The sequence below is a fragment of the Syngnathus scovelli genome, chromosome 8 (assembly GCF_024217435.2).
Source record: "Syngnathus scovelli strain Florida chromosome 8, RoL_Ssco_1.2, whole genome shotgun sequence".
NCBI classification, from domain to species: Eukaryota; Metazoa; Chordata; class Actinopteri; order Syngnathiformes; family Syngnathidae; genus Syngnathus; species Syngnathus scovelli.
This window is the reverse complement of record NC_090854.1, coordinates 9321791-9346455: the sequence shown is the minus strand read 5'-3', so window position 1 is coordinate 9346455 and position 24665 is coordinate 9321791. Positions and strand designations below refer to the sequence as shown.

General features: G+C 42.0%; 3 protein-coding genes across 13 annotated transcripts in view; 2 read left to right on the top strand and 1 right to left on the bottom strand.

Annotated features, from left to right (window-relative positions):
- Positions 1-17099, top strand: part of zmp:0000001200 (dedicator of cytokinesis protein 9) — a 43313-nt gene extending 26214 nt beyond the window's left edge. For 3 of the 10 annotated variants that reach the window (XM_049727440.2, XM_049727435.2, XM_049727443.1), the window contains exons 4-53: positions 187-269; positions 1019-1088; positions 2258-2353; positions 2573-2707; positions 3581-3755; positions 3875-3927; positions 4353-4427; positions 4501-4641; positions 4823-5035; positions 5121-5243; positions 5303-5385; positions 5465-5587; positions 5714-5793; positions 5881-6068; positions 6141-6206; positions 6280-6372; positions 6441-6564; positions 6636-6754; positions 6829-6915; positions 6989-7078; positions 7157-7272; positions 7353-7422; positions 7685-7810; positions 7888-7959; positions 8311-8457; positions 8533-8616; positions 8701-8812; positions 8964-9142; positions 9235-9351; positions 9701-9812; positions 9925-10058; positions 10132-10243; positions 10306-10372; positions 10449-10496; positions 11031-11167; positions 11699-11814; positions 11887-12024; positions 12097-12279; positions 12356-12469; positions 12550-12765; positions 12841-12898; positions 12968-13074; positions 13140-13262; positions 13340-13453; positions 14418-14564; positions 14628-14838; positions 15087-15277; positions 15366-15466; positions 15540-15678; positions 16226-17099. In XM_049727440.2, coding sequence (XP_049583397.1) covers positions 187-269; positions 1019-1088; positions 2258-2353; positions 2573-2707; positions 3581-3755; positions 3875-3927; positions 4353-4427; positions 4501-4641; positions 4823-5035; positions 5121-5243; positions 5303-5385; positions 5465-5587; positions 5714-5793; positions 5881-6068; positions 6141-6206; positions 6280-6372; positions 6441-6564; positions 6636-6754; positions 6829-6915; positions 6989-7078; positions 7157-7272; positions 7353-7422; positions 7685-7810; positions 7888-7959; positions 8311-8457; positions 8533-8616; positions 8701-8812; positions 8964-9142; positions 9235-9351; positions 9701-9812; positions 9925-10058; positions 10132-10243; positions 10306-10372; positions 10449-10496; positions 11031-11167; positions 11699-11814; positions 11887-12024; positions 12097-12279; positions 12356-12469; positions 12550-12765; positions 12841-12898; positions 12968-13074; positions 13140-13262; positions 13340-13453; positions 14418-14564; positions 14628-14838; positions 15087-15277; positions 15366-15466; positions 15540-15678; positions 16226-16351 — 5934 coding nt within the window. In that variant the 3' untranslated portion in view covers positions 16352-17099. The other 7 variants (XM_049727434.2, XM_049727441.2, XM_049727444.2 and 4 more) reach the window with 6 other exon arrangements.
- Positions 17100-17232: 133 nt separating this feature from the next.
- slc15a1a (solute carrier family 15 member 1a) lies at positions 17233-24664 on the top strand. The gene is made up of 23 exons (XM_049727494.2): positions 17233-17325; positions 17387-17430; positions 18869-18956; positions 19068-19209; positions 19288-19407; positions 19499-19598; positions 20593-20683; positions 20945-21028; positions 21129-21211; positions 21314-21400; positions 21498-21587; positions 21659-21703; positions 21784-21816; positions 22056-22144; positions 22235-22316; positions 22416-22535; positions 22653-22799; positions 22864-22910; positions 23081-23188; positions 23284-23395; positions 23476-23613; positions 23817-23924; positions 23994-24664. Exons 1-23 carry the CDS (start codon positions 17319-17321, stop codon positions 24210-24212), a joined length of 2184 nt encoding a protein of 727 aa, XP_049583451.1. The 5' UTR covers positions 17233-17318; the 3' UTR covers positions 24213-24664.
- Positions 17576-18476, bottom strand: sdhaf3 (succinate dehydrogenase complex assembly factor 3). 2 transcript variants are annotated; one of them, XM_049727576.1, is made up of 2 exons: positions 18351-18476; positions 17576-18248 (listed from the first exon to the last, which is right to left on the bottom strand). In XM_049727576.1, exon 2 carries the CDS (start codon positions 18235-18237, stop codon positions 17875-17877), a length of 363 nt encoding a protein of 120 aa, XP_049583533.1. In that variant the 5' UTR covers positions 18238-18248; positions 18351-18476; the 3' UTR covers positions 17576-17874. The 2 variants fall into 2 exon arrangements, with proteins under 2 accessions (XP_049583533.1, XP_049583534.1); XM_049727577.2 differs by having other exon boundaries at positions 18356-18450.
- Position 24665: the final 1 nt, after the last annotated feature.

The window sequence follows — 24665 nt, the reverse complement described above, 5'->3', positions numbered from 1 at the left end:
AACAAAGCAAGAATTATGGAAGCTAAATGCTCATCACGTTTATTGCCGCGTCTCGTTTAAGACTACGATTTGCAACTTTTACTTTTTTATTTCGAACCTATAATTACAGAATCCGCACAGTGTGGTTAAAACAAATTCAACTGTATTATTAGTGGTTTATAATCAGCTTTCACTATGTCTTCTCAGTGCATTAAGACCTACAAGAGCGACTGGCACATCGTCAACTACAAGTATGAAGCTTATTCGGGAGACTTCCGCCAGCTTCCAAAGTAAGTCCGTACAAAAAGCCCCCATGGCAGTAAATAAAAGTTCCTCAAGAGCTGCTTCTTCATACAGCTAATGTTACATTTTATAGTGTGGCACTATGGTGACCTGCTCAAGATGTTTTTTCTGTCCACATTGTTGTTGCATAATGTTAAGGAAATAGCCCACGCAAACAATTCCCATTTCCCCCCCAGCAAAGACGCTTTTCAATTTAATGATACTCAGGATAATTTCGGGAACCACCCTCATTGTCGGGATATTATGTCATATGCCTGTCTTGCCTCGCCTCTTCCCTGAAGAAAATCCCATTTGCATTCATTTTGTTTCAATGCAACGTCGATGACCTTCGCACGTTCGGCGTTTGCCAAACGTTTTAACGCTGCGCAGACAGTCGGGAAGTTAAAACAATGCGCAGTGACGTGAGTTGCCTGTTAAAAAATTCACATTAAATTCTCATCAAGTGATTCTCTCTGGTACTTTTCTTTTATTTTTATTTTTTTAACTCTAGTGGGCAGAATACACCCTGGCATGTTTCCAACAATAGTCTTAGCTGGAAATGCATTTACCAGAGTGGCCTAACTGCTTTTAGGCAGCCGTATTGAATCCAAATCACTTAGGGAGTCATTAGCTCACCCCATAAAACAACAAATGGCCGCTACCACGTATTTAAAATCAGAATTATATTGTAGTTACATTGGTCACCTAGGTTTGTTTTGTTAAAAGTTGTCTTGCTGTGTGTTCTCACAATTTACAGCAAAGTTTCCAGGCCTGAAAAACTGGCAGTCCATGTTTTTGAAGTGGATGAGGACGTTGACAAAGATGAGGTCAGTTGTTGTCATTTCCCAATATTTCCTAGAATAATGAAATAATCCATTCCTGTTTGTTTTTTTCCACCCCATTGAAGGAATTTCATGCCGATCATATGGCGCACGTACACTAACTGCTTTGTAATTACGACAAAATATAGTGCTTTGTTGCAAAATATAGCCCGGCATATTTGTGGTGGTGGTGTTGCAGCAGGACTCGACGTATTTTGGAATGCATTGTTTCAGTTTCTTAAAATGACCGCATACAGCTGGAGAGTCGTCTCCACATGTTGTCAGATTATTATTTTTTTTCATCATAGTAGCGCCATAGAAAATGAATGGGTGGATCTTACAAAAAGAAAACATCCCAAATAAATAAACTATCTTTTTTTTTTGTTTACATGCCATTTTTAAAATCTAATACAGGTCAAAGGAAACAAACCCGCTGATATGTTTGCCTCTCGGGTGTTGTCTAGACACTGACGAGAACAATCAGACCGTGAAGTCTTCCAGATGGTTTGCTGATTTCTCCATTAGGACCATCAGAAATATTGTGGCAGCACTTAAAAATCCTTTTTTTTTTGGCTCCGTCAGCCTGAGGAAAATATATAGGTATAAAAAGGAGGTGGTAATGTTGGACCAGAACTCCCGCCAACATCTTGAAAGGTCGTTCAAGCTTTGAAGTACCTGCAAGTGTCGGGAAAGGTTTCTCACTTCTAAAGTTACCAAAGCATGGATGATCTAAGCCAGGAGTTGCCGTGGAGATTGTCCTCCCCTTCCTCCACAACATTCCTTCCTTCCCCTGTTGCTTTACTGTAATTCTAAAGAGCTTCATCAATGATGTAAGGTTTGGAATGCCTTCTAGCAAAGATCATGGTTTCATATCGCCCCACCTCTGAAATGTGCAAATAACCTTCGATGAGATACTTCGCCATCTCCATCGCGCTGTTTATTTGGGCTAACACGCAGAGTTTGTTTAATGTTCTCCTGCTTGCTTATTTGAATGGAGTCAGAGCCGCACCAAGTTTGAGATCACAAGATTTCTGCACAGGGAGGCAGTTCTTTGGCAGGTTGCTTTCCAAGCAGCCGTGATATAATGTTCTCATGCTCGTATTGTTTAGCCTTCATTATTTTCGTTTGGGCTCTGCTGGTGATTCTGACTTTAGTGTACCTTTGTTGCTCTCCAGGATACGGCCTCACTTGGATCTCAGAAGGATGGGATCACCAAACATGGCTGGCTCTATAAAGGCAACATGAACAGCGCCATCAGTGTTACCATGAGGGTAAGGAGGAGATGGATGTTTTCAAATATCACACAAAATTAACAGTAGGTCATGACTACAAGCTCTATTTATTTATTTATTTATTTATTTATTTATTTATTTATTTATATTTAGTTAGTTAGTATTTATTTTATTTTTGTATTTATTTATTTTCATAGCTAATGCACAGTGCTTAAGCGACGCTGAAACACAGTTGACGTCTGTTCTTATCATTATTAGTCATTCAAGAGGAGATATTTCCATCTGACGCAGTTGGGAGACGGCTCTTACAATTTAAACTTCTACAAAGATGAGAAGATCTCCAAAGAGCCCAAAGGAACCATTTTCTTGGATTCCTGTATGGGCGTTGTTCAGGTAAGCACGTTGACCCTGAACCGAAAGCCCGAAGGCAGCACAGGATGTGAGCAACCCCCCTCCCCGGAGTATTCCATTTTCCAGAAGTAAATGATTGTCACTAGTGAAGTGTATCCTCCAATTTGCAGGAAATACCTTAAAACAAACAGACCAAAGTTCAAACCTAACGACATAAAGACCGACGTGCTGCCTCCGTACGTTTCTTTACTAATTTATGTGTTAACAGGCCAATACGTATTTATATTAAACCACATCACGGACATCTAGAGGACCATTAAGTCGGTTTATGAAAGCCCCGCTCTTATTTCTACTAAACACTCCTCCTCGTGTTTATTCAGATAATATCCAATTGCACTCCCCTCTGCTATCAACGCCTCAATGTTATCATAACATGTTAAAAACGCTCCAAAACATGACAATTCACTTGTATTTGGTGATGTCAGTGTTACAAAATGGAAAAACTTGTCTATTCTTAAACCGCCCTGCCCATATGAATTCTCTGACAGCGTGCATCTGGGTGGCCTTTTTTTCCAAAAAAAAAAAAAAAAAAGTGACTCATGTTATAGATGCTCGTGTTAGTTGTCCAGTTCAGTCCTGGGTTGATTTAAAAACTGTTTCTGTTGATTTTTGTTGTTGCCTGGCAGTGATGATGACGTTAGCAATAAAGTGAAGCAAGATGCTGTTTGATAAGGTCATGATCTCTTCAAATCAAATGTTCTCTGGTGATTTGGCAATAACTTATGAAGTATTAAGGCCACATCTGGATTTGAAAAATTACATTAGAAAATGAGATGTTTAGAGAAAATGCAAGATTTTTTTTTTTCTCCTATGACATAAACTGATGATTTTATCTAATCTCACACCACGCTGCAGAATAACAAAGTCCGGAAGTTTGCTTTTGAGCTGAAGATGCAGGATAAGAGCACCTACCTGCTGGCTGCAGACAGTGAAGGCGAGATGGAGGACTGGATCAACACGCTCAACAAGATCTTGCACAGCAGCTTTGAGATCGCCATGCAGGACAAGCGCAATGGAGAAAGCCATGACGGTGAGAATGCTCCTCACATTTGTGTCTCACATGGGTAAACTATTTTTCGTGAAAAGTGGGCCAAAATATCTTCCACACATTTGACATTTGAGTTCTTGTATTGCTTTTTTTTTCCCTAGATGATGATCTTGGAAAGTCAGACAGTTCCTCTGGCAGTATGGACAGTTTTCAGGTATTGTAGCGTAGCTCATCGCAAAAATATGCTGAATTAAAAAAAAAAAAAATTAAATTGTATTAAATTTCGCTTCATCTATGGTCATGTGCTTTTACTATTATCATGTAAAACTCATTACCACCTTCCAAAAACATCTTTGTGCTAGTGTGAGGCAAAGAATGCTTTTAATAGGATTAATTTCTGAACGCTAGTTGGTGGGAGCTCAGCTGGAAAACAGCTTTACAGTTCTAATTTTTTGCTGAGCAAGTGGTCCGCACCACCTGAATGAAACTGTAAAACGTAAATATATAATTTCCAGATGTGGCCAAAAAAATGTCTTAATGTTTTAACCACCTGACTGAAAATCTCAGCAGTGAGGGGTGCGACTGTCGTCTCAAAATTTACACTTTGTCCTTTTAAATCAATCTTTTTTTTTTTTTCAGAGTGCAAGAGATATAGAGTCAAGGATGAGGAACGAGATGAGATTGAAGCTGTTCACCCTTGACCCCGACACACAGGTAATTCACCAAATACATTCTATCCTCCAACATTGTTTGTTCATCGGCCTTCTTTTTGCTCTACTGTCTTTAGAAACTCGATTTGTCAGGAATAGAACCAGATGTGAAGCAGTTTGAAGAGAAATTTGGCAAGCGCGTGCTCATTAACTGCAACGACCTCTCATTTAATCTGCAAAGCTGCGTGGCCGAGAACGAGGAAGGACCCACGACAAATGTGAGTTTCCGTTTTCAGGAGACCATAAATCCCAGAAATATAATTATCGGCAAAACGGATGGTTGATCTTTGCGTACTGTTTTGATACTGAGACTATTGCCATAGCAACCAGACGACGGGCTTTGCAGTTTAGACTGTCTCCTTCCGGCCTTCAAGAGCTTTTTTTTTTCTCGATCTTTAGGTGGAGCCTTTCTACGTGACACTGTCACTGTTTGACATCCAAAATGGAAGAAAGATTTCATCTGACTTCCACGTGGACCTCAACCATCCATTTGTCAGGGGGATGATGCCCAATTATGAGACTCAGTATATAAATGGGGGAGGTGACATCATCCCTGAAGGCCCACGATTGGTTCATGGAGTGCCAGAAACAGTCATGTGCTATCCCCGGCAGGTAAAAAAAAAAAAAAAGTTTCCAACTGTCTTGTTGTTACTGAAGTTGACACATTTCCACTTTAATAATACATATCTCCTGGCAGGGAGTTTTTTCAATAACATGCCCCCACCCTGATATCTTCCTGGTGGCTCGCATCGAGAAGGTGCTGCAGGGAGGAATCAATCACTGCGCCGAGCCTTACATGAAGAGTTCTGACTCCACCAAGGTACGGACCATTATGGACCTGATTCAATTTTCCTTGACTTTACTAATGTACTTCCACAGGTGGCTCAGAAAGTTCTGAAAAATGCCAAGTTGGCATGTCATCGCTTAGGCCAGTACAGAATGCCTTTTGCTTGGTCAGCCAGGTACAAATTTTTAAGAGACACATTTTTATTTTTATTATCATCATCTGTCAGCGCTAACTTGAATTTGTTTTTGCGGCAGGCCACTGTTCAAAGACGCTTCTGGGACGCTTGACAAAAGTGCTCGCTTCTCGCCTTTGTACAGACAAGACAACAACAAGCTGTCCAATGACGACATGCTCAAATTGCTGGCTGACTTCAGAAAGTTTGTATTAAAATAATTGTAGTTTTCCAACATCTGTTGGAATGCTTTGACATCAAAACAAAACGCGGGTGTTCGTGTCATTCAACCCTTAGCAGATGTAGATTTTTTTTTTTTTTTCCATTTCAGGCCAGAGAAAATGGCCAAGCTGCCTGTAATCCTCGGAAATCTTGACGTGACCATCGACAACGTAGCTCCGGACTTGACCAGTAAGCGCTCGAATGTCTCCTCTCGGTTAAATCGGATGTGTCTCGTGTTACCGTAATACCCAGCGAGCGTTTATACCCTTGTCCCAGATTGCGTTACCTCATCCTACATTCCCGTGAAGCAGTTTGATCTGAGCGAGAAGAGTCCAGTCTTTTTTGAGGTGGAGGAGTTTGTGCCATACATCGCCAAATGCTCCCAACCTTTCACCATCTACAACAATCACCTCTACGTCTACCCCAAATTCTTAAAGTACGACGGCCAGAAGTCTTTTGCAAAGGTATCAGCCTGTTGAACGCCGACATTTTTTCTTTTTGGAGTACACCTCGTGACTTGTTGTGTCTGACCAAAGGCTAGAAACTTGGCCGTCTGCATTGAGTTTATGGACTCAGATGATGAAGACGCTTTACCAATTAAGGTATTCTGATTAATTGAAATAATAATCCCACGCATCGGAAACTTTACGCCAAATTTTTGCCATCATTTCACAGTGCATCTACGGGCGGCCTGGAGGACCTCTGTTTCGTAAAAGTGCCTTTGCTGCGGTATTGCATCATCAGCAGAATCCCGAGTTCTACGATGAGGTTAGTACAAGAAACAATATGTCCCTCCAGTCTATGCCGGAATATTGATGTCTTGATATCTCGCCCAGTTTAAGATTGAACTTCCAACCCAGCTTCATGAGAAACATCATCTCCTCTTCACTCTCTATCATGTCAGCTGTGAAAGCAACAGCAAGGCTAGCACGAAAAAGAGAGAGCAGGTTGAGACGCAAGGTAGCTAAATCGCGTAATATCTTCAAAGTTACTGGCGACATGAACACATTCTTTATTTTCCGAATCCTTAGTGGGTTACGCCTGGCTTCCTCTGCTGAAAGACGGCCGTGTGATCATGAACGAGTGTCACATCCCCGTGGCGGCCAACCTGCCTGCTGGATATCTCAGCTGCCAGGGAGGTGCCAGCAAGGTAATGGGAACAGGTTTTTAGTTTTGACGTAAAAATTACAAGGCTCCACTTACTCTGTACTGTTTTATTTTTAGCATTCAGGTCCCGAAGTCAAATGGGTTGATGGAGCCAAGCCTTTATTTAAGGTGTCGACTCACCTCGTGTCCACCATTTACACTCAGGTTAGTGTTCTTCGACTGTTTTGAAATGACGACTCATGCCGTCACCTGTCAGTGAACCATCTTTGTGTTTCAGGATCAACATTTGCACAATTTCTTTCATCACTGTCAGAGTATTGCATCATCACCCCAAGCACCGGGAGGTGAACTGGTCAAATACTTGAAGGTTAATATACACATGGGAAAACTTCAGCGGCACGAGTGTAAACATAACGGACTTACTTCTTGGCTACTCTTTCATCAGAGTCTGCACGCCATGGAAAGTCACGTGATGATCAAGTTCTTGCCTACCACTCTGAATCAACTGTTTCGGGTGCTGACCAGCGCCAGCCAAGAAGATGTAGCAGTCAACGTCACCAGGCGAGTATCTCCGGCTTACCCCTCGTGCACTGAAGATTCATTCGGTCCGAACCTCCCATCTTTTCTTGTTGGTCTTGTAGAGTCATGATCCACATTGTGGCCCAGTGTCATGAGGAGGGATTGGAGCACTACCTGAGGTCATATGTGAAGGTGAAAAAATATTGTTTGTTACTTTATTTTTTCTCACAGCGTGAAGGATATCTATTTCTCTATAGCTAGCTAGCCACCTAAATAGGGCAGGTTTGCTAGCTATCATCCATCTCTAGCTAGCTAGCTATCATCCATCTTTAGCTAGCAGCTATCTAGCTAGCCATCTGTTCTATATTTTTATTTATCTATCTTGCCACCCTTCCATCATCCATCCTTTATTGATTATCACAGCCTCCTCGCCATTATTATTGTGTTTTTCCAGTTTGTTTTCAAGACTGAGCCATACACAGTGTCCACCAGCCGAAGCGTGCACGAAGAGCTGGCTAAAGCCATGACCGCCATCCTGAAGCCTTCTACCGACTTCCTCACATGTAACAAGCTGCTCAAGGTGATCGATTGGTGCTTTTTAGCGGATTAGCGTGTATAAATATGTGATGATTTTACTTTTTTTTCTCTTCCCCGCAGTATTCCTGGTATTTCTTTGAAGCCTTAGTCAAGTCCATGGCTCAGTATTTGGTTCAGAGCTGTAAAGTGAAGGTAAATTTACCCACAAGGTTGGGATGCAAGTTGACTCAGAGGTCTGCTTCATGACACCTCATCTCCTTGACTCTCAGTTTAGCGACATGTCTGGTCTTGTGGATAGCCACAGCACCACAAAGTAACAGCAAGTCTCTTCAACACTTATTCGGTGTACAGTTTCATTTGCCGCCATTTGTTCATACCCGATAAAGTAACCACATACATGTTTTTCCCCCACATATATAAGCATAAAGCTTTCGTGATTTATTACCACATACTCATAATATTTAATCCAATGAGTCAATTTTTGGACAAACGTATTCAGACACCCGAAGTCTCACTGACTAACAACCCGGTTGTGCCCATCAGCTGTCTCGGAATCAGAGATTCTCAGCATCCTTTCATCACACCGTCGAGACTGTGGTCAACATGATGATGCCTCACATCACTCAAAAATACAAAGACAATCTAGATGCTGCCAGGAATGCCAACCATAGCCTGGCTGTCTTCATCAAGGTTTGTTCATCTAACAATTTAACTTCCACATTTGATGTCACAGTTTGTAACTCCTGACAAAATCACTCTCTTCAGCGCTGTTTCAACCTGATGGACCGAGGTTTCGTGTTTAAACAAATCAACAACTACATCAATTGCTTTATGCCTGGAGATCCCAAGGTATGTAGTTTTATTATAAATGTGAATTATTTACAATACCAATTGCGGTTTTGATGGATGGATGATTTGTTGTTCCCAACGCAGACGCTGTTTGAGTTCAAGTTTGAGTTCCTCCGTGTTGTGTGCAACCACGAGCACTATGTTCCTTTGAACCTGCCCATGCCTTTTGGAAAAGGGAGGATACTGAGATTTCAAGGTAGGCGAGTTGTCATCAATGCTGAAATTAGGCTTGGTGACTACGTGTCATGACTGATGGTCCTTTATGACTTTCAGTCCTTGATTATGCTATTGATAGAATGATTGATAGAGTGGAGATCATCTCCTCTGCCTGCACTTCCTCCCCTCAGACCTCCAACTGGATTACTCGCTGACAGATGACTTTTGCAAGAACCACTTCCTGGTTGGACTGCTTCTACGGGAGGTCAACGCAGCCCTGCAGGAGTTCAGGGAGATTCGACAGATAGCCATTCAGGTCCTGAAGAACCTGATGATGAAGCACACGTTTGATGACCGCTACACTTCCAAAGTAAGTGGCGCCGCGTTTCCTCAGGGTTCTCATTCACCTCCGTGTTGGATTGTTGTTGGAGACTGCTGCTGAGTGATTCATGTGTTTGCCAGAGTCAGCAGGCGAGGTTGGCGACCCTCTACTTGCCTCTGTTTGGTTTGCTGCAAGAGAATGTCAACAGGCTGAATGTGAAGGAAGTGACCCCCTTCACCGTCAACCACTGCAATAGCGTAAGGGCGACACCCAGCGGCGACATTTGAACTTGCATGTAACTCGCTACAAAATCGTTTCACAAAGCTTTTAACTGTAATTTGTGGAACAATAAAAATAAAACAAATTTAAATACATTTGAATGAATGAATGAATGAATGAATGAATGAATGAATGAATGAATGAATGAATGAATGAATGAATGAATGAATGGCTCTGATTAACCAATTAGCTAAACACAGAGGACAAAAGGGCAAGCAGCCCTTTACACACACATTCATATGCATGGTATCGGTTACATTTACCTTGTAAAATGATTCTGCTGTTAACTCCGGTGTGCAAATATTAAAATCATCTTGTTTTTATCAGAATGGAAGAGAAGATTCTCTCCTCACCAACACTTTGATGACACCGCCCAGATCCAGCACTTTTTTGGACACCAGCTTGCACAAAGATGTTTTTGGAGCTATCTCCGGAACTGGTGAGTTCAAAAATGCTGATGTAGCAAAAGTCAGGAAACATAATAGTTATTTCCCTAAAAAAAAAATTTAAAAAATCAATCTATGTATAATAAAGCCTCCTGTTTTTTGTAGCCTCCCCTCACGCATCCTCGACACCCAATGTTAACTCTGTGCGCCACGCAGATTCCCGAGGCTCCCTCATCAGCACCGACTCTGGCAACAGTCTACCGGAGAGGAACACAGAAAAGGGCAACTCTTTAGACAAGGTATATTTCACAAACCCACAATGTCAATAAAAATTTGAGATATGTTCAAATTGCCTAAAATCATGTGTCACAGAGTCAGCCGGCCTCGTCAATGGGCAGCCTTCTCCGATGCGATAAACTCGAGCAGGCAGAGATCAAGAGCTTCCTCATGTGCTTCCTACATCTGCTCAAAAGCATGTCCGAGGGTAAGATGTTTTTGCCCATTCCAATAAAAACTAAATCGAGCTAACTGGATGTAACCCTCCAGACGCTTTGTTTACGTACTGGAACAAAGCGACATCTGCTGAGCTGATGGACTTCTTCACGCTGGTCGAGTAAGACAACTTTTCACCCGAGGGAGAATGTTTGTTTTATTTCCATAGACTGATTTTTTTTTTCTTTCCCTATCAGAGTGTGTCTCCATCAATTCAGATACATGGGAAAGAGGTACATTGCAAGGTAATGTTGATGTTGTGATGTGGAAATGAAACACATCCAATTTGTTAGTTTTAACTTGTTGTAAAATAAATCACTTTTCCTGCCTTATTGTCCTGTAAACAGCGAATGATATAAAATATTTTCAACTAACAGCTCAGACCTCAACTAGGCTCTTTAGATGTTTGCTGTCTTTTTGTCCCTCTAATTCCCCGCTGCTGTTTTTCTACTCACATTAATGCTGGCAAGTTTAATTAAAACCTGGCTCCTGCCCTCTCCTGCTTGGGTAAGACAATTGTGTGGAATAGACGACTGCATGACTTTTTTTTTTTTTTGTGAGGTTGCAATCATGACAACTTGCATGGCTTGCACTGTTAGATACAATTATTAGCTATTGCATGATGTCACTATTGAAGTGCAACAACACTTTTTTTTTTTTTTTAAGTAGACTATACAGCTACTGACTTTCCGACTGCTTTTCCATAAGTCATCCTAACCTGCTCCGCTAACTCTGGTCCGCTTGTAGAGTCATCAATCTCTGTCCTGTTTCCTTACCAGGAACCAGGACGGGGCAGGACCCGTAGCGCATGAGAGGAAGTCTCAGACTCTGCCTGTGTCCCGTAACAGGGCGGGAATGATGCATGCCCGCTTACAACAGCTCAGCAGCCTGGATAACTCATACACTTTTAACCACAGTAAGTTCACCATACACGTCAACATGCATCTTAAAGCTACAAGCAAAAAAAAAGCCCCGCCTTCTCATCCTATCATCATCATCTAATTCAAAACCCAATCTGCTGTCAAGAATGATTTTTGAAAGGCTGAGTTAGCTTTTTCTGCCTTTAAAACATTGTGACAAGTTTCTTACCAAAGTTTCTTTGTGCTTTCAGTGTAAAAAAGATTTCAAGTATTCTTGGAATATCTGTAGAGCATGGTAAGAATGTATCAGGGTGGCAGGCAGTTTTCAAACATTCACGACCTCTTTTGGGGGGCTCGGCATAGCGTTTTTCCTCCCACTCACACTCGTCACTCGCATTTTATGACGACATTGGTTGGATTTCAGCATTTCACTGACTTCAACCTCACCTTTCCCATTTGCTTGACATTCAAGTTTGATGTATACTATTATTTCAATTCACACAAAAGTATTATTTTGCCCTCGCTAAGTAACGTTATTTACTCTGAATATGAAATGTGAACATACTACAGCCGTCCGCTCTTTTTAGCTTACAGTCACACGGATGCCGACACATTGAACCATTCTCTGCTGGATGCCAATATCGCCACTGAAGTGTGCCTCACCGTCCTCGACACCCTCAGTATCTTTATCATGGGTTTCAAGGTAAAAAAAAAACTATGACAGCACAACTTTTTAAAGTGCATTGTGTCACTTTCCACTTACTTTCAATTTTAGACCCAATTGTGCGTCGACCACGGCCACAGCCCATTGATGAAGAAAGTTTTTGAAGTCCACCTGTGTTTTCTGCGAATTAATCAGTCAGAAACTGCCCTCAAACAGGTCTTCACCTCATTGCGGACTTTCATCTACAAGGTGGGGATGAAGATTTTTATCTTCATCAGATTTTGATGCATTGCAGCTCACTCGCCGCTTCTGTTTTTGCAGTTTCCCAGCACGTTTTTTGAGGGCCGCGCTGACATGTGCGCCGCATTCTGCTACGAGATCTTAAAGTGTTGTAACTCCAAATTGAGCTCCATTCGCAGCGATGCCGCCCATCTGCTCTACTTTCTCATGAAGAGCAACTTTGACTACACGGGGCGCAAGTCTTTTGTCAGGACACATTTGCAGGTAGGCTCAATTGACTTGTGGTGTTTCCAAACCTTTATTGAGTAAAGACAGAAAAGGAAAGTGCTTTTATTTTTAGGTGGTGATTGCTGTCAGTCAGTTGATAGCCGACGTCATCGGGATTGGAAGTACTCGCTTCCAGCACTCCTTGTCTATAATCAACAATTGTGCCAATAGTGACAGAACAATCAAGGTCTGCATTTTCTTTCTTATGTTTGAGTTATTAGGTAAGAATGTACCGGTAATTTAAAACAAAAAAGTTTTCCTCAACAGAACACAGCTTTCCCATACGATGTGAAGGACCTGACCAAGCGAATCCGAACAGTGTTGATGGCCACGGCTCAGATGAAGGAGCACGAGAGAGACGCTGAAATGCTGGTGGACCTCCAATACAGCCTGGCCAAGTCTTACACCAGCACACCGGAGCTCAGGAAAACCTGGCTGGACAGCATGGCTCGGATCCACGTCAAGAATGGAGATTTGTCTGAGGTCTGTGGAAAAAAATTAATAAATAAATAAAATCGAGGGTGAAGTCCCTGACTTAATTGTCGTCATTTCTTCCAGGCGGCCATGTGCTACGTTCATGTGGCAGCGCTGGTGGCAGAATACCTGCGGAGAAAAGGTACCTTAAGTGTCCTGCATTCAGAGGTTCTCCTGTCACACCGATGTAAACATTGCACCTTTTCCGCAGGCATGTTCAAACAAGGCTGCTCGGCGTTCGAAGTCGTGACGCCAAACATCCACGAAGAAGCGGCCATGATGGAGGACGTCGGCATGCAGGACGTCCACTTTAACGAAGTAGGTTTTACTTGTGTACATTTTCATCCACTATATTCATACTAAAAAATGAATATTTCTCTCAGGACGTCCTTATGGAGCTTTTGGAGGAGTGCGCCGACGGCCTGTGGAAAGCCGAACGTTACGAGCTCATCTCGGAAATCTACAAATTGATTATCCCCATTTATGAGAAGCGGAGAGACTTTGAGGTACACGTCCTTCTGGGACGACGGTCGTGTGGACTGCTAACCGTTTGTCACGATCACATTTTTGATTCTCTGCGCAGAAACTGGCCCGCCTGTACGACACGTTGCATCGAGCGTACAGTAAAGTCACAGAGGTGATGCACACGGGCAAGAGGTTGTTGGGGACCTACTTCAGAGTAGCCTTCTTTGGCCAGGTCAGTTAAACATACTTTTTGCCCCCCCCCCCTATTTTTTTTTCAATTTGAATGTTCTGATGCGACATAATGCAGTTTTAAAACTTTCTAACACTATTTGTTTTATTTGTTTTAATTTTTTGCCCTCTTTTAAGGCAGCGGTAAGTTGCACCTCGCTCCTGGTGTCTCCGAGCTGCCCATATGTGGTGGGGCGGGTGCTTTTCTCCATCGTACCGTTTCCTACCTCAGTTGACTGTTGCATTCCTCATGACAAGCTTCTGCATTTGTTGCATGGCAGCTTTTACATGCATATCATTTGTGAAATAGATTCATGGCTTCTGGGTGCGTTTATTTTCCTCCTGTCACGGGAAGTGTAATGATACTGTCTCCTCTCCACACCACTGTAGCATTACCAGTTTAGCGATTCAGAAGCTGAGGTAAATGAGTGTGATAGTCAACGTTGTAGGACGGCAGTGTGCTTTGTGTTCCTCGCCTTGCTTCTTACGTACAGTCGATTCCGTGACGCTTCAGTGTCATCTTGATTTCCTCCGAAAATATTGAAATCACCGCTTAAGTGGGTCAAAGCTTGTCAAGTAGTGATGGCAAGGTGAAGCTTCAAATTTGCTTCATGAACCAGTTGTTGTATTTTTTGTCTCCTCTAGATGGCACTGTTGGTTTAAGTCAAAAAATACAACAATTGGTCCATGGCTCAAATTTGAAGCTTCATTTCCCATCACTACCAAGATCACACTTTGCTCCTCCTGTGCCTTTTGGGTTGTCTGTTTTAAGGGATTCATTGTCGCTGTCAGTCACTGGCTATGACTCATTGGAATCTGATTTGATTGTGCAGGTGTACCTAATGTTGTGGCCAGTGATTGTTTTGCTTTGGTGTACTTGGACATTAGGAAGCGGGTCGACGGATGGTTTAATTGTTTTTTGTGGACTTATTTTTCATGTGTCCGGCATGTCCTCTGTCTCTCCTTAGGGCTTCTTTGAGGATGAAGATGGCAAGGAATATATCTACAAAGAACCCAAATTCACACCGTTGTCTGAGATATCCCAGAGGCTCCTCAAATTGTATTCCGACAAGTTTGGTCAAGAGAATGTGAAGATGATTCAGGACTCTGGAAAGGTATGAAGAGTACTTGCCATACACATCACGATGGAAAAAATAACATAAAACTCTCCTTTGCAGATCAACCCCAAAGACTTGGATTCCAAGTATGCTTACATACAAGTGACGCATGTGACGCCTGATTTGGAGGACAAAGAACTGGCAGACAGGAAGACGGATTTTGAAAGAAGCCACAACATCCGCCGCTTTGTGTTCGAGATGCCTTTCACCGTGTCGGGCAAAAAGCAAGGCGGGGTGGAGGAGCAGTGCAAACGCAGGACTATTCTAACCAGTAGGTGACCCTCTCCACTTTGGTTCCACGTGTTCTTACTGTTAACTTCCTTCCTTACAGTAAGACTTGTCACATGTCGACACGTGCATCAAAGATCTAGATTAGATTCCGAACATGTCAGCTTGTTTCCCCAAGGACCTTTCTTAAGCCGCAATCACGCTTGTATATTGCTTTATGGCGCAATGAATCCAAAAGTTCAAATGAAGATTCTTTACTGTCTGCTTTTTTTTAACACTCCTCCCCCATAGCCACACACCGTTTTCCTTACGTGAAGAAACGTATCCCCGTGATGTACCAGCAACACAAAGACCTCAGCCCCATCGAGGTGGCCATCGATGAGATGAACAAGAAGGTCGCTGAGCTGAATCAATTGTGCTCCGCCAATGAGGTGGACATGATTCGGTTGCAGCTCAAACTGCAGGGAAGCATCAGCGTCCAGGTTAGGACATCAAGTGCTCAGAAGGCAAATAAACAGATAAATGTGGAGAAGTCACCTCCATCACATTTTAAATCTCATCCCTGTGCAGGTGAATGCCGGTCCACTAGCGTACGCTCGAGCTTTTTTGGATGACGCGAGTGCCAAGAAGTATCCCGATAACAACGTCAAACAACTGAAAGAAGTCTTCAGGTAAGATTTCTCCCGACAGATGTTGGCTTAGATCTCCGTCACACTTCTTCAACGCTGTCACCCTGGCACGCAGGCATTTCGTCGAAGCGTGCGGCCACGGCTTGGGCATCAACGAGCGGCTCATCAAAGAGGACCAGCAGGAGTATCACGACGAGATGAAGGCCAACTACAGAGATCTAGCCAGGGAGCTGTCCATCATCATGCACGAGCAAGTGAGTTTTCCAAAACGCAACCAAATAAGATGGAACGTAACGCGACATGCATGTGGATAACGCAATTTTTTTGTTTTCTCTTGGTGCTGACATGAGCAGATTGGATGGTAATAATGATGCGAAGTGTCAATGATTGGTCAAGCCAGAATAATGCAAAAGCATATATGCATTACAATTCTTGAAAATTATAACACCACACACCACTCTTAGTGATGATTGCAAAGTCATCTCTACACACACACACGCTTATCTTAACATGGCTGTAATAAATAAGCCACATGTTCCACCCACTTTTTATTGTGAATGTGACATCTGGCTTGATCAATATTATTTTTATTGAGTGTGTATGCATGCCTGTGTGTTTCTCCATACTTTCCATCTGTGTGTGCATTCAGTATCTATTAGATCTGCTCACTCATATGTCCCCTATACAGTCCAACCTTTAAGATTGAATACCATCCGCACTGTATAGAAATTACATTTTTTTGTCAGCATATTTACGATGGCATCTCTTTTAAGTGTATTGATTTTGCCTTGGCGTCTGCAGATCAGCACAGTGGAAGACGGCATCAAAAGCCCTCTTCCCGATTCGCTTCACATCTTCAACGCCATCAGCGGCACGCCCACGGGGGCTACCATCCAGGGCATCCCCAGCTCTTCTTCGGTGGTGTGAAGAGGCAGAAAGGTGCGGCAACGAGGGACAACACAGACTGGACATTCGTTGCCGCTCACTTAGCAGGTCTGGACTAGAAACCTTGAGCGGGGGGGCTCAAAATGGCATGATGTCATTTAGTTTCTGTTAGCGGATGCTATTATGCATGTCCTCACATGATATTGTTGGTTTTCTTTTTGATAATCAGTCACACTGTGTTTTTATGTACAGTACACTTTTATAATTCCCTCTTTTGAGCATGAGCAGTATATGCAGCTTCCATGCATCAATCACCCTTGTACATGATGTTATCTTTCTACAATTTTAACCTCCTGTATGTTAGCCAATATGAAATTGCCTCACTGTCTTGGGAGGGTTTTAGATTATTTAACGCCATTGCATCCTAAAAAACAAAAGAAGGGGAGACTTGAGGTGTTTATTTGTGTGTGTATATATGGAAAGGAAAAAGGAGCGTGTGCAATATTTGCAAAAGATTTTGCTGTGTGGATCTCAAACACTGTACAGATGTTTTTCACCTTCATGCCAAAACGAGGAGGGGTGGAACCTGACACTGCGCCTACAAGGGGGGGGGGGGGGATCGTTTGAAGCTTTTACCATTTTAGTGTTCATCCAATTGAAATTGTCTTTATATTAGGGCAGCAGTGAGTTTTTTTATTTTTATTTAACACAAATCACAGTTCTGCTGTAAGCTGATGTTCCTTCTCCCCCCCGCTGCTTTTCTTGAAATAAATACACTAATTTCTCTGAAGCTTGTTTTTGCTTTGTGTTCAACCTCAAGTTGTATTGTTAAGAATGTGTTTTATGGAGGCTTCAGGGACTCTGTTATCATATCATGCTACCGCCCACCATAAAAGTAACAGTCAGCAGGAATGTAGGATGTATGAATGTCTAGTAAGCATTATCAAGAAGGAATACATTGTGGCAAGTCAAGTGTGAATGGTCTCCAGATTGAAAGCAGATTGTTGACATGGCAGGTGAGTTTTGCGAGTCTATAACTGCCATAAATCTGACTGAACGTATACGTGTTGTTTTTAGGTGCAGATTTTAAGGAGCCTAAGAAAGGGAAGAGTAAAGGAAAGGTAAAACATTTATTACACCTAGATGTTGATTCCTGAAGTAAAAATGAGTAAATCATTTGGGGGCAGCGGGTACTCTATATTTGTTGGCTATCAAATTACTGTATTTTTACCCTTTGTATGTTGTATTATGTAATAACAATAAAACTGAACGAATGTCACGTTTATTGGACATGAGCACGGAATATGACGTGAGGTAACCAAGTCATTTGGCGGTGGGGCTCAAAGCACCATTTATATTCAGAGATAAGGAACAAAAACGTTTACAGTACATTGATTTGATGCGTGGTTATTTACTTCTAGAGTTAACAATAACCTTAATGTTTGCGCTTTGCTGAAATTAATTCAGCACTCTCATGTTACTTCCATGTGGGTTACTGTGGTTTCACATAATTATAACAGCATTGCTGTTGCTTATTCGTCACGATCTATTCATAATAAGGCTCTTTATTTGTTGTCCTCTTGGATATTAAACTGATTTTTAGATTTGGCGGATTCAAGCAGGAGCTCGTAAAGTTGTCCAATCTGTTCATCTTGGAAGTCTTTCAGTTTCTCCTCTGGAAGGTCGACGCCAATTTTCACAGAGCCATTTTTGTCCCTGACCGAGTCCAGAATTTGCGACTGCAGAGTGTCCTTGTAGTTGTCCCATTCTTTCATGAAGCTTTTCACTTCATCAGGCGAAGCGTTTTTGTGTCTTCTGAACTCGTCTTTCACGTAGTTGTCGCCCAGGGCTCTCAAATGTAGCGGCAGAAAGCGATGCAGCACGAGAATCCTCTTGTACAACGAACACACCTGAGCACCGGTAGCCATGGTTGATACACCTGAGGAAAATTATCAAGAAAATCTATCAAAAATACATCCCTGCTTAGCGCAGCTTGTTAATGCAGCAAACAATAAAATGCATCAGTTAAAATGATAGTTACTTGACGCGTCTTTGTTTATCCGGAGGACGGACGCTACTCTGACATTGCTTCTTTAGTCAGCCATCTTAAACCATGCGCAGAAACATCAAACCTCGCGATACTTTTGACCACAATACGGTATCCTGTAAGCGCAAAAACACTAAAATCGACGTCAGGAGAATATTTATTTCAACTAAAATAACAGACTTTGGCCAATTGTATTAAAATTATATCTACGGTGTTTCCCACGGCCACTGCACATAGTGTGTGACTATTTAAAAACACCTGTATAGTATCAGAAAAAAACAGAACTTATGTCGGGCAGAAGGAAAAATGACTTTAAACTGTGACAGCAGTTCATTTCCTAAGGTGAACAAGAATGTTTTCTGTCAGACTGAGTTGAATTCTTCATGTAACATGCAGAGAGTGGGCCTTCCACTCCCCAATTCAAAACCACGACCGCCTTGACAAAAATGTCAGAAAAGGGAACAAGCTTGATGGTTAAGAGGCATGTGATTGCACCTTCTCCGTTTTTGCAGGACATAGCAGTATGTGGCTATCCACTCAGCATATTTTTCATTGTGGTGAATGAGTTCTGCGAGAGGTTCTCCTACTATGGCATGCGAGGTGAGACTTAATTTCTTGCCCATGTGACAAAACACGGGTCACACATCCACAGTTGATTATAAATTTGGGAAAATTGTTGAAAATATTGTTTTTTTGCCCACTTCTCCATAGCTGTCCTGGTGCTGTACTTTAAGTATTTCCTGCGCTGGGACGATGACTTGGCCACCTCCATCTACCACACTTTTGTCGCCCTATGCTACCTCACCCCGATTCTGGGCGCCATTGTTGCCGACTCCTGGCTGGGGAAATTCAAGTGAGTGGCTGCCGACCACGGTTTCTCTCTTTTAAATCATGACTTATAGTTCATTGGATTTGTAACTTCCTCCCTCAGGACCATCATCTACCTGTCCATTGTCTACGCAGTGGGTCAGGTAACCATGGCTGTCAGCGCAATCCACGACATCACAGACTCCGACAAGGACGGGACGCCCGACAACATGACCTTCCACGTGTGGGTGTCTTCTGATGCTATTTTTCAAATCTGAAATATGGCAGTTGATAGCCTGTTTTTAAGAGAATGTCATACTTTTGTTGACGTACAGTGCAATGTCAATGGTGGGTCTTTTCCTTATCGCTCTGGGTACTGGGGGTATCAAACCTTGCGTGGCTGCCTTTGGTGGGGACCAGTTCAGTGATCACCAGGTGAGTACATGACAGCACCATGTCGAGGTACAATGACACCTTAAATGTGTCTTTTCTGTAGTTTGGCTTTTTTCACTGTATTTGCAAGGCTGGTAAACAAACAAAACCCATTTGACTACCGTATTTTCCGGACTATAAGTCGCTCCGGAGTATAAGTCGCACCAGCCATAAAATGCCCCAAAAAGTGAAAAAGCCATATATAAGTCGCTCCGGAGTATAAGTCGCATTTTGGGGGGCAATTTATAGGACAAAATCCCACACCAAAAACAGTCATGAAATAGCAACAACAGGCTAAACAATAGCAACAACAGGCTAAACGATAGGTATGCTAATGTGACAAATACAAACAAAGAGCTGAGAACGGGCCTGACGTAACATATAGAGTGATTAAGCACAACTATTACATGAATAACATGTTTATAAAACCATCGGTGTTACTCCAATTCATTAAATAGCAACAACAGGCTAAACAATAGGTATGCTAACGTGACAAACACAAACAAAGAGCTGAGAACGGGCCAAATAATAATAAATAATAATAATAAATATAAGAGGAGCAAAAATAGAGCAAGTGTACATGCAGCAGACAGTGGACTTGGATATGGCGCTTTAAAGTGTTAATTGCTTTATTTGATGTTTTCTCTATTTTTTATGTTTTGAATATGTTCAAGATAAAGATATAAAAGCATGTGAAGTGATCAACTATACTAAAAATAACATGGGAAGTGGTCAACTATACTTGTAAGTGATGTCTTAATGATCAAGTAAAAATTTGTGAAAAAAAACATATATAAGTCGCTCCTGAGTATAAGTCGCCCCCCCACCCAAACTATGAAAAAAAGCGCGACTTATAGTCCGGAAATTACGGTATTAGCATTATGTGTGTAAATAATAACTAATAATCCACTTAAAACATTTAACATGCTTCTGTTTTGAAACCCAAATACTGTCTTTTTATTATTATTATTATTTACAATCCTATTGTCCTGTGCAGGAGAAACAAAGAAGAACGTTTTTCTCTGTGTTTTACCTGTGCATCAATGGAGGCAGCCTCCTGTCAACCATCATCACTCCCATTCTGAGAGGTGAGAGAAGCAAAGTTTCTTTTACACAGAAAATAGATGGAAATGCAATATCATAACGTTTAAAAAAAGCTTGAGGCCTAAAAAAAAAAAAAAACTTCAAGATCACTGTACTTACTGTACTCTTGTCAACCTACACTAACACAGTCATAATCACTGTTAAGAATTATATTTAAAAAATACTTGGAGGAGTGAAGTTTTTCTAAATTATTATGTATTGTCCATGGTGACAACTTCTCATTTGTTTGCGTGTGTTTGTGGCAGCTCAAGAATGTGGCATCCACACCAAGCAAAGCTGCTATCCACTTGCCTTTGGAGTCCCCGCTGCTCTCATGGTGGTTGCACTGGGTGTGTATTATTAGAAATACAACACATACATTATAATCTCTTTTTTCCATTGATTGAGAGACAGACAGAGAGATAATAATGTGTGATGTCTCGCCCACAGTGGTGTTCATCATCGGCAGTGGCATGTACTACAAAGCAGAGCCCCAAGGAAACATCATGATGGATGTTTGTCGATGCATCGGTGTACGTTTGTTTGGTTTTCTTTACCGTTTGCTTTTGTTCAATGTTTTTCTTCAAGTGCTCCTGCCGTGGTAACAAATTTAGTTTTGTTTCTTTTGCTTTCAGTTTGCCATCAAAAACCGCTACAGGCACAGAAGCAGCAGATTCCCCAAGAGGCAGCACTGGATGGACTGGGCGGAGGAGAAGTATGATGTAAGCTTGGCTTCAATTCTCTTGCTTTCACTTTAAAATATTCTTCTTATCAGCTATGCTTGATATTCGTCTCCGATTCTTCCTTCCTGCCCTGTAGAAACTGCTGATCGCTCAAGTCAAGATGGTGCTGAAGGTTCTCTTCCTCTACATTCCACTTCCAATGTTTTGGACTCTGTTTGACCAGAAGGTATTTCAATGAAGGCTTAAAGCTCCAAATGTTTCACCAGCCGCCTTCCAAACACTTGTCTTGTCTTTAAGGGCTCCAGGTGGACTTTGCAGGCCACCACCATGGATGGCAACTTTGTAAGTTTACTACTTAAGAAATATTGAAATGCCGAGACACAATATGTTGAGTGCTAAGATGTGCGTGTGTGTGTCTTCAGGGAGCTCTCGTCATCCAGCCTGATCAGATGCAGGTAGGCCTGAGTCAAGTCAATGTGTGTGTGTGTGTGTGTGTGTGTGTGTGTGTGTGTGTGTGTGTGTGTGTGTGTGTGTGTGTGTGTGTGTGTGTGTGTGTGTGTGTGTGTGTGTGTGTGTGTGTGCGTGCGTGTGTGCGTGTGTGCGTGCGTGCGTGCGTGCGTGCGTGCGTGCGTGCGTGCGTGTGTGTGTGTGTGTGAAGGTGTTACACTCGCCTCACTTTCACTCTCATTTTAAGACTGTCAACCCTGTTCTGATCTTGACCCTGGTGCCCATCATGGACAGTGTTATCTACCCTCTCATCAAAAAATGTGGCCTGAACTTCACGTAGGATTATTTTTTATATATATATATACTAATTGATGACACAAACAATATTCTGCACTTAAGTTTTTATGATGGTATTTGTTTCATCAGGCCTCTGAAAAGAATGACAGTGGGGATGTTTCTGGCAGCGTTGGCCTTTGTTTGCGCTGCTCTAGTTCAGGTTGAAATTGACGTAAGTGGAAGATGAATCGTGTTTGGTGACCTCCTTTAACTTTGAGGCACATTTTGTGTTGTTCTTTTTTTTTTTTTTAATTGGGTTTTTTTTTCGTAGAAAACACTTCCCACATTCCCATCATCATCACAGAGCCAGTTGAAATTCTTAAACATGGGGGCTCAGCCACTCAAAGTCAACCTCCCTGACAATGTGCAGTTGGAACTCCCACCAAATCAGGTATGCAGTTAGTCAGCCATCTTGAGTTGAAGCTGCTATTTTGAGTAAACGCCACCAAAATGGGGGACCATTTCATTCGTGTTTTTATTCTTATTCTGCATTTGTGTTGTGTGGCAGGCCAGCGAGCAGTATTTAACATTTGGACAGGAAGAAATCAGTGTGTCTGTGGAGAGCCATGGAGGAGTAACAAGACCGCTCTTCTTAACCAAGGGAGTACGACAGACACTTCTGCTTCCCTCAAATGTCACACAAGAGTGGCTGTTGGTGAGTTCCGTACGATTCCATTCGATCGAGACGTGAATTAATGTGCACTGTGTCCTCGTCTCAGACTGAAGATCTGAAGGCCAAGCCGCAGCAAGGAAATAATGCAATCAGGTAAATTACATTTATTTTTTAATAGGACATTACTCATATGGAAGGAGAAATGGTTCTGCTGGCATTCAGTTCAATGTTTACTGGAAAATTATATAAGCACATTAATTAGAAAATGTGTGCAGTAAAAATTTGATGGCTATTTGTCAATACATTTATTGGTTTTATTTCAGATTTATCAACGGAATGTTAACACCAGTCAATGTGTCCATTGGTGGAGCAGACCCCACTTTACTTGAACCAGAATATTATTCAAACTATTCCCAAATTAAAAATGGAATGTAAGTAAACTAAAACGTTCCCACCTATTGACAACAATCATTTTAATTTTGCAGCTAATATATGAACGTATTTTTTTTTTTTTTGCAATGATCAGCACCACGTTTAACATCAGGAGCGGGTCAGAGTTGTGCCAATATAGCAGGGAGTTTGGATTCGGAAGTTCGTACACTTTCCTTATCCACAGCACGTTCACGTTTGGACCTTCTGTGAGTTTTCCACGTGCATTGTTGTACACTCGGCTCGTCATTCATTTTTAGTGTTTCATATGATTTTATTTTTCTGTTAGTGTCACGAGGCTATTAGCGCAGTTGAAGACATCAAGCGCAACTCTGTTCACATGGCCCTCCAGATTCCACAGTACTTCTTCATCACTGCGGGCGAGGTCATGTTTTCTGTCACAGGCCTGGAATTCTCTTACTCACAGGTAGCGTACTCACGTCTCATCAATATAAAACAGTAAATAAGCCCTGCCATGACTGAAACAATATTTGAATAGTCTATAGATGTCACAAGGTGATACCAAAGCACTACTTTTCTATTAGTAGGCCTCTGTGCATGTTTCCAGTCATTTTCTTCAAACATTTTACACTGCTGTGTTCTTTCTGTGCCATAATTTGTGTCTCCAAGGCGCCTAGTAACATGAAAGCGGTGCTGCAAGCGGGCTGGTTGCTTACTGTCGCCGTTGGCAATTTCATCGTTTTGATTGTGGCCGAGCTTGCCAAGATTCCTGAACAGGTAATAAAAAAAATAATAATCACACAGTGACTGATGAGATGATGATACATGATTCCTCCTTGTTTAAAGTGGGCGGAATATGTCCTCTTCGCCTCGCTTTTGGTTGCCGTGTGTTTTATCTTCTCCATCATGGCATACTTCTACACCTACATGGATCCCACCGAAATCGAGGCCCAGTTCAGAAAAAATGTGGATGACGACAGAGGCCCCAAACAGAAAATGGACTTTAAGAGAGACTCTGTTGAGAGTGATGATGAGAAAGAGGAAAACAAACAAACGCAAATGTGAAAAAAAAGCAGCAGTGTGAAGCTATGAGGCTATGTAAAATGCTTGCTTTCGTGCGTCTGTGTCTTAGTGCGTGTGTGTGTGTGTGTGTGTGTGTGTGTGTGTGTGTGTGTGTGTGTGTGTCTGTGTCTGTGTCTGTGTCTGTGTCTGTGTGCGTGCGCGTCATCATTAAGGGCAACATTGCATGATTGTTAATGACCAAAGGGAGCATCTACTTATTTTTTTGTTAAATTTTCCTTAAAAATCAAACATTACTTCCATCCAACAAATTATGTCATCATCCAAAAACAAGTGTTGATGTACAGAACGTATTGCTATAATGGAAATTGTGTCATCACCCAGTACAATATGAACAATACAGTTTCAATTATACTTAAGCGTGTTATTCAATACATTGTCATTTATACAATACAACGAATAAATACTCAAACGTTTTTCTCAAAATGCCTCAAAAAT